Genomic DNA, 9,192 nt, shown 5'->3' on the forward strand with positions numbered 1-9,192 from the left:
GTGATGATTGTTGTACAAATACATGAGAGTACGCATTAATGATGACCAATGTCATCCGTACGAACTGATTTTTGTCAAATACGTGTGGGATTCAGTAAAGAATACAGAGTTAGGCTAGGAATACAATGTATATTAAGATACTAAGCTCTCTAGATTTCAAGCCTCTTGGTGCATCAGAGGCTATGGATCATTGTGGGGCCCGTCTGTAAGTGTAATGTGTCGCTGGTTGAGAATAACACATAGTTTTCCGGTTTTGAGAAGGTATTCCATGGTTTCCCTTTTTATTTCTTCCTGTGTTTTTTTATCAATTTCATAGTATTTCTTTCAGAACGTTAGATTTTTAAGCATGGCAAATTATATTGTCATGAGGATGACAATTTCCTCTATCAACCATGGCAATTTCTGGCATAAAAACTGAACACGGCTAGGATTTGCCATACTTGCTAAAGGAAATTGCCATTCTCACGAAAACATAATTTGCAATCTTGGGCATTCCATTTGCCATGCTAAAAAAATCTGACATTTGATTTGCAGCGAAATCATTTTTTTGGGGGGCTTTTCCTGTTTATTTCCCTGTTTTTGTTTTTGTTTTTGTTTTTATTCTACTTTCCATGAATATTCATTAAAATTCATGAATATTTAAAAATATGTGAACATTTTTAAATCAGTAAAAAATATCCAAATAGATGAATATTTTCAAAGTTTATGAACATTTTTAAAGTCTGCCTACATTTTTTAATCTGCAAACCTTTTTCAAATTCACAGATATTGTCTAAACTCCATAAATATTTTAAAATTTTGTGAATGTAGTTTAAAATTTATAGTTTCTAATTCACAATATCTTTTGATTAAATGGAGTGTTTCAAAAAAGAAACACGATGGCTGTTTTTTCTAGCTTAAATAGTAAGGCAAGCAAAAAAAAGTTAGGCTAGCCAGCGAAGAAGGAAGCCAAGCACAGCGAGCAAGAACTTCATGGGTCAGCCAATGTATATCAACAATTCAATGGTTCGCGCACGGAAGAAGAGCTCTCAAGGACATCACAACCACCACCAACTGGCACCAAGGCCGAAACATGTAAAAAAACCACAAACACGAGCTGAACAACCCCACAGTCAAATTAGAATAAATACCATATCTAACGGCAACACAACACAATATACGAATTAAAAAACACCATCAAAACATAATTAAAATCCAGACCATAGATAAAATCAAAACAAAACAATCATCCACAATAACCTGCTGGGGAAAAAGAAAAGTTAACCCCACAAGTGAAGAACGGCGCGGCAAAGCAAGCACAGTCCTCTAGTGTATTATGAAGGGGATGTACGAAAAGGGGTGGGATTCCAAGTGGGTACATCCGCAGGTTCTCCATAGCATTTCTCATTAAAGCGTCTGCAACAAAACACTAGTGCTACGATCTCCTTACAACAGATAATCAAAGGGTTGGGCTGCACTTTCGCCTACTCATGAACGGCTGTACCAAAACTGGATAAAAGACGTCGTATGCATAGAAAGGTTCTTTGAAGCCCTGCTTTGCTAGCGGCTGATGGGGGTGTGCATCCGCTCCACGATTCTGTTGATGGCGTCTCGAGTCATTACGAGGGTGTCATGCTGCAGGATGCTGTAGACATTGAGGCCCTGCATTTGAACATGTAAAACATCAGCACACTATTCTTGGGTCACAATATCTGCTGCGAAAACCACAATGGGACTGTTAATCATTGTTAAGCCGCTGAGATACCCAGACACTTACAATCGAAGGAATGACATTCACGTAGTGAAGATTTTTAGTGGCCAGCTTTAACTTCTTATCAATGTCGCCTCCATCCACCAACAAAACCTTCTTCGTATCGTCCATCTGCTTGATGTACTGCACGATGTTTTTCGTCTTGTGGCTGGGGACTTCTAGGTCCTCGAAGATGCAGAGCTACAATAAAACATGGTCAAGTAAACTATACATGCATACGTAGTTACTGCAGAGAATGGTTTCAGATGGAGAGTTCCGGGCCAACTCATGTATACGTATTTGCGTTCAGGATAACAGATGGTCAAGTTTTTCCTTTGTCACTTTGTGTGCTCGAGAATTTTTGGGAGCAGCACCAGAAGAAAATAACATTGCATAAAACAAATTAATTGTTACACACTGATCGATAGATTTCAATAGCTTTTACTCTTTCAAGAAGCCGTGGAAACAATACCATCTCAATGTCACATCTCATAAGCGACAACCTAAAAGTAAATCGTCTAAGAAGACAAGGCAGTCAGAGAAACCATTCTACAAATACATGATATTGATCAAAAAGTACAACTAGTTCATGCTCCATTAGAACTAGGGATAAGTGGTCTGTTCTCTGAACTTCAGGAAGGATCTATAAAGTACAAAATATCGTGAAAGGATCTAGAAAGCATAAAACATAGCAAAACAGTTTCATAGTGACATGCTGATCAACAGCTTCTGAAACAGCACATTAATTCTCGCATAGTTCTAGCAAATACTCCCTCCATGCCATAATATAATACGTTTTTGCAATTCAATTAGAACTGCAAAAACGTCTTATATTGTGGTACAGAGGTAGTAATAAACATGATCATTACTGTTGCCCGAAGCATACTAGTACTAAACAAGGGTTCATGATTTAATGCAGAATCCATTTTGTAACAGAAATAGTTATCTTGGGATAAGGAAGGAGCTAACTCTACACAAGAACATCCAGGAAGATACACAATGATTTAGTAAGGCAGCAAATACCTTCCCCTCAGCTGTTCTAGCAGACAAGGCTATCTTAAGTCCCAGACGTCGCACTTTCTTCTGCAACTTGAATGCATGGCTTCGTGGTTTCGGGCCATGCATAGTTGCACCTCCTCGAAACTGTTTCAAACAAGATGAGATATCTCCGAAGCCTATTCAATACCATTTATATGAATGGAGGAATGTCAAGATAGGGTAGTATAACCTGACAACCACGCAATGTTCCATGACGTGCTCTTCCAGTTCCTTTTTGCTTGTAAGGCTTTCTTCCTGTGCCGCTCACTTCACTGATAGTTTTAGTTGAGTGTGTCCCCTGTGAAAGACAGGTGCATGCAATTATCGGAACGTGCATTAGAAAGATAGAACTTAAGGGCCTGTTCGGCTCTCCTCCGCTCCACACTCTCGCTCCGGGAGTTGGTGGAGCGCTAGTTAAAAGTCCAGGAGCGGGGGAGTAGATGCTCTGCAGATTCTCAGATTTGTGGAGCTAGTGGATCACCGAACACTCCCTAAATATCTGAACTTAAGAATGTACTCCCTCCGTTCCGAATTACTTGTGGCAGGTATGGATGTATCTAGATGTATTTTAGTTCTAGATACATCCATTTCTACGACGAGTAATTTGGAACGGAGGGAGTAACTGATATTACACCCAACATACAGATCACATGATTTGGGAGCTTGTGAGCTTAAGTCAATCAACAGAACAAGAGAGATCGTAGTGTGCACCTGTTGCCTTTTAGCAAGCTGCCACCTTACTACCCTGTGAACGATATCCTTCCTAATTGGAACATCAAAAACATCACCATCCAAAACCATGAATCCGTTGTCCTCATTATGGAAGTTTGTTACTCTAGCTACTAGGTCCTCATACTGCCCTGTAATAAAATATTAATATTACTTACAAGTTACAACTCAGCATAATGTGAAAATAATATATATATATATATATATATAGCTTTCTATTAGCCAATTATCACTACATAAAAAGTGACATCAAGTTCTGTCCCATTATGAAAAATCTTGTTCAGTGAAGCTCAATTTTCAATCAAAGAGCGCAGAGTTAACGAAGAAATCTCTGTCAGTTAGATAAAAATAGCCCATAGGGCACTCAAGAGAAACAGCAATGTCATAGCAACAGATGGATAAGGAACACTAGAAACACACCAAGCTCTCGGTCTGGTGTCCAGACAGTCTTGCTAGATAGAAGTTCCGGTGGAATCAGCGCTTCATTTGCTGGAGCCAAAAGAGTAGAATACCCTTTGGAGTAGACATTTGGCAAAATCTGCAAATGAAGAAAGCTAACTGAGAAGGCAGAATTAGAATCACATGCCAGGAAATATAGCCAAGATACAGAAAACCAACTTTTGAACATAACACATTGTTGCTATTTGCTAATCATTACTGAGATAGAACTCAAGCAGGCCCATATTTGTTAATCATTGCTATCTGGATCTAGAAGTACCCTTGAGTAAGTTGATACCTAACCCGAATCACACTCAATCAAACGCTACATTTCCAAACTAGAAGCGACCAGGAATAAAACCCATTACAAAATCTGTTCACAAAGTGGTATCTGGTCATCTGTCAGGTCGTAGAAGGAGGGGCAGTTTTAGCACATACATCTATCGGCACCAAACAAGTGAGGTACAAGTTCAGTTATCCAATGGCGCACAAGCCTGACGGCCATATCCAACGGCTGCTGTTATTTAGCATCCTGTCTTAATTACTGTTGATTGTAATTCGGTTAAAACAGGCACTCTGTTTAGCGATTTAATTCTATTGTTCTGCCACTGTACTTGTGGAAGCTGTTCGGTTATATATGCCCCTCGGGTGGTGAAAAGTAAGAAGAAAAATTACCCAAAATTAATTTCTTAGAGTAGAAGCACATAGCAGCATAGGCGATTTCTTCTTCCCATATATCAGGAATGTGACCCAAACCGCCCAAAAATCAGTGTCAACTGCTCCACAAATCCTGACTGATCGATGGGATCTTGGTACCATCCCAACAGAGACGCCCAAATCCATAGTTTCTAAAATCCCCGTAAACCCTACCCATCCAATGAGCCAAATGCGGTCTAACTCTCACGTATTCAAACTGGCGGAGCACGTCGCTCTAGCCTCACGGAGCACCAACGTGACAGACATGGGGAGGATGGGGTGCAAGAACAAGACCTTGGCGAGGAGCGGGGTGCCGCAGCCGATGGCGCCGAGCTGGGGCAGGCAAGCCATGGCTCGACGCAGGAGGGATGCGGCACGTGCGAGGGCGTGCATCGGCTGGCGCCAGGTGGAGAGGACGCAGCGGTGGCGGCGACCTGGGGAGTCAGAGAGTGTCGTGAGGGAAGTCCTGACAGTACGAGAGAGGGGTAGGGAAGTAGCAGGATCACGCTAGGTGCAAGTGTGACACAGAAGCTTTTGCAGGTTCAGGCCCCTTGCGGCGGAGGTAAAGACCCTAAGTCCTGTGCTCCGGGAGCTTTTTCTCTGCGTATGGATGTCAGATTACAGTGTGTGCAAACCCTTGCCTAAGTGAAGGAGGGTGGCTTATAAAGTGTGTGTCAAACCTCCCCATCTTTTACGTTACAAGGGTTTAACTATGGTGTTTTTGGTGAAGCACAAGGCGGATAATGTCTACCAAAATCATAATGCATGTATTCGTGGATTGTTCATTATATATACAGAGAAAGTAGGGCAACGCCGTAAACCTATAAGGCTCATATAACATCCACAAAGTACAATAACTTAAGATATTATGGTGTGTGGTTCAATTTAACTAATGCAATGTATCGCCTAGATAGAATAGACCCATCCCACCTCGGTAATAGCATTCTGGTTTGATTCTCTAATGTACTTGCATTGCATTTACTCGGACCAAGAAAAAGAGGTGTTATTTTTTCTGTCTGCTAAACTATACATATATGGATATCAACTCATTATACAGATATAGTATTAAAGCAACATTTTGAAGTGGTTCTAAACAGCACATCAGCCAGGGCCACACTAGCCAGCACGGCGAAGTGCGCATATTCTTCTAGCTACTACAAACTTAGAAATGGATTGTACGCTCACACACAATTAGCAGAACATGGTAGATTTAGGGAGGGGAGTAACACACCTGCCCTTCCATAACACGGACACCTGAATTGACATCTGCTACTGCAGCGCTTGAGCTGCACACATATAGCACGAACAATTCATTCAGCTCTTTCCACAAGCAAGAGGCAGGCTGGCATGACAGACTATACCTAAAGGCGCGCGCGAGTGGTCCAAGCCCCGAGAGCAGAGGAGGCATGCAGGCGTGCTGGTGCGCCCTGGAAGTTGCCTGATCAATCAGACAAGGTGCAGTAAAACACATCAGATCAGTTCAAAGATATTGTGAATCAGTGTTCTGCTTCTGTTGTAAAGAAAGAGCTCGAGGAAGCGCGGGGGAGGGGCACCTAACCTGAGAGATGGTGGCAGCGGCGAGGGCATGTCTGGACCTGGATGCTGCGATGAGAGATCTGATGGACATGGCTGCTGGTGATTAAGCTTTCCCAGCGGCAGCAGCGGCCTGCACAAACAAAGAGGGGAAGAAAGTGATAATAAGTCCCATAGACCTCCTGGATAGGAATGGGTATTTCAACAATTTCCTATCACGGAACAATGTACACAAGTTAAAAAGTGGCGCCCTACTCATATTAAGCTGGTTGCAGCAATTTGTGCCATTGTAGTAGTAGATAAAACGTAAATTTGACATCCTAGCCATGTCTCTCTCATGCATCGGTCCGTAGGTGCCCTTGTAACTATCATGGCCATGTATGAACACGAAACAGCAACCAAGCCAAGCCTACAGCTCGCAGTATTAGCATTTGCCGTTTTCTTGCTGATGCCGTCCATCTAAAAAAAATCTAGACATTGATTGTTGCCTCCACTGTTTATACATGATTACGTTCACATAAATGAGCCAAGCAAAACAGAAAAACGCCATCATTTAAGATAATCATACTTGCACCTCTGACAAACTAAGCAACAAAGACATGGCATCATCATACATAAACATCAACTGCAATCAGTTTAGCATGGAATCATATATAAGCACATATCTAAAAAGAAACCATAGCCCAAACAGTTGCATCACGCTGGCACTGCATCATCATTTCTAACTAAGGTAGTCAGCAGCAGCAACTTAGAGATCAAAATAAGTCCCAAATCAGGTCGGCAATGCAGACAGACCATGGTCCAGAAAATGCATCCTAGCCAGAATAACACAGTTGTAGAAGAGCAAAGAAACGTGGGATGAGGAGAGTGGGCGGAAATGTCGGGCGACGGAGGAGGAGCGTGGGGAGGAGAAGAAGAAGGGGCGACGGGAGAAGGATGAGGGGGAGGGGGAGGGGGCGGGAGAGCAGCGCAGTCTTCTTTACAGGCGATTCACGCAGAGTGAGATGGAGAGAGGGTTAGCGAGAGGGGAATGGGGGGAAGGGAGCAGTAAATCTACGGCGGCGAGGAGGCTCGCCGGTTCACGGAGTCACAGGTTCACGGAGATGGACGGCGACGGGGTGCAGGGAGTGGCGCGCCAGCGGACGGAAGAGAGGGCAGGAGGGGATGACGGTGGAAATGGGGAGGAGGGAATGGATGAGGGGGTGCTCACCTCCGCAGCGGTGATGGCCGCCTGACCCGTCCGGCGGCGGCGACGTGTGCGGCGGCGTGATCTGGGAGCGGGAGGAGGGGAGAGCGGCGGCGAATGGGGGTCCCGGAGTCACAGGTCGCGCGCCCGCCGGCATGTATGGCGGCTGGGCCGGCCCAACAACGCTCCAGGCACCACGTAATCTGGTTAATACAGTTTAAAAAAATATATAAACTTCTAATTATCCCTAAAATACATGATTTCTAATTACCCATAAAATACATGATTTCTAATTATCAAATCTTTTTTTGTCATCTCTTTTTCTTTTAATTATCGACTTAGCTTCCTTGTGCCTAACAAATCAAATATCCCAAAATAAACTGAAGATTATCTCCATAATCCCAATATTAATATTTTATATATCCTATATGTTCAAAGCTATACAAGTTTGGCTGCATGCTTTCCTAGGATGACAGGCATTCACAAATAAAATATTCTTATTTATTTCTTTTTGCAGCAGTTGATTCAAAATCTGCCTGAATTCTCAATTTCATAAGAGTAGGCAACAAATGTACAAATGCATAAAACCAAGCCATTCCAACCAACAATGCACTCATTGTTACTTGTAGACCTTGATACTGCAGAGAACATCCATTACATTGTGACTTGAACATTGCAATGACAAAAACGATCAGAGATTCAACAATTTGTACATAGCCATCGTGCCTAAAAGTTGTAAATTTTCTTAAAATGTGATTCCCCATTTGGACCAAAACAATAAATAAATAAGTGCCTAAATTCAGAAGCTTGTACACACTTCGAATGTTGCAACTATAAAAATAAATTGTACATGAGAAAAGTGAAGAAAACTTACAACTAGTGTCAAACAGGGCAGAAATTTTTGTTTTGGGCCAAATGGGGAACCGCATTTTAAGAAAAAAGGGCCAAACAAGGAATTCTCTCATAAAATACATAGAAAGCAATATAATGGTTGTTGGAACCATGAGCCACTAAAACATAATAGAAATGAGATATACCTTTCTGCCTAGTTGTACTAGCGGCTAGTTCTCGATCTATCACGGTTCTGGTGGGACATTCCTCGGAGCAATAATTCACTCTATTGGCATGTTCTATTGGAGTTACTCTGAGACGGTTAGGATGAGTATATGTTCCATTCATTATACCAAATTCTGCACAAGCGACTAAAAGAAATGTTGCGCCCTCTTTGTACAAACGAACTTGTGCATGTTTCAGTCTTGGAGGTGCTCGATACACAAGTGGAATCCATGGGCATTAACCATTGACACACGATATATTACAACAAGACCATCAACCATCGGCAGTGCCCCTTCTTCAAACAGAAGGTTTCCTGATGTTAATACAGCACCAGCATAAATAAACTCCTTCAAACGTTGGAAGCCTCTGTCGTGAAAAATAAGCCTTTCTTTTCTGAAAGTATGGCACAGCGTACGCACAATATACATCACAATGTATCCCATGTTTTTTATATTAAAAAAATTAAATACATATATTCCAACAATTAATTTACTTACATTTCTAAAAGTGTCATTGCGCATTTAAAAAATGGTCTCGTGTAAAACTTTCTTCGCATAATTTGTATAAAATGTCCGTACCACTCAAAAAAATGTTTTCACATGTATTCAAAAAATGTCCAGCTCAAATTGAAAAATATTTGGCATGTATCCAAAAATAATTCAAACATGTATTTGAAAAGAATGTTCATCATGTATTGCAAAATATTCCATGTGTATCAAAACATGTTCAGCGTGTATATGAAAAATAAAATGTGTATACAAAAATGTTCAATGTGTATTTGAAAAAA

General features: G+C 41.7%; 1 protein-coding gene across 2 annotated transcripts; it reads right to left on the reverse strand.

The window, feature by feature from the left end:
* Nucleotides 1–1,184: 1,184 nt before the first annotated feature.
* LOC125509548 (50S ribosomal protein L4-like) lies at nt 1,185–7,524 on the reverse strand. Of its 2 annotated transcripts, XM_048674536.1 has the most exons (10): nt 7,374–7,524; nt 6,189–6,296; nt 5,992–6,068; nt 5,862–5,916; nt 3,917–4,034; nt 3,479–3,627; nt 2,958–3,065; nt 2,753–2,872; nt 1,757–1,930; nt 1,185–1,641 (listed from the first exon to the last, which is right to left on the reverse strand). In XM_048674536.1, the coding sequence occupies exons 2-10, from the start codon at nt 6,255–6,257 to the stop codon at nt 1,540–1,542; spliced, it is 972 nt and encodes a 323-aa protein (XP_048530493.1). In that variant the 5' UTR covers nt 6,258–6,296; nt 7,374–7,524; the 3' UTR covers nt 1,185–1,539. The 2 variants fall into 2 exon arrangements, with proteins under 2 accessions (XP_048530493.1, XP_048530494.1); XM_048674537.1 differs by lacking the exons at nt 5,862–5,916; nt 5,992–6,068; nt 6,189–6,296; nt 7,374–7,524 and adding an exon at nt 4,925–5,038.
* Nucleotides 7,525–9,192: the final 1,668 nt, after the last annotated feature.

This window comes from Triticum urartu, chromosome 5, assembly GCF_003073215.2.
Source record: "Triticum urartu cultivar G1812 chromosome 5, Tu2.1, whole genome shotgun sequence".
In the NCBI taxonomy this organism is placed as follows: Eukaryota; Viridiplantae; Streptophyta; class Magnoliopsida; order Poales; family Poaceae; genus Triticum; species Triticum urartu.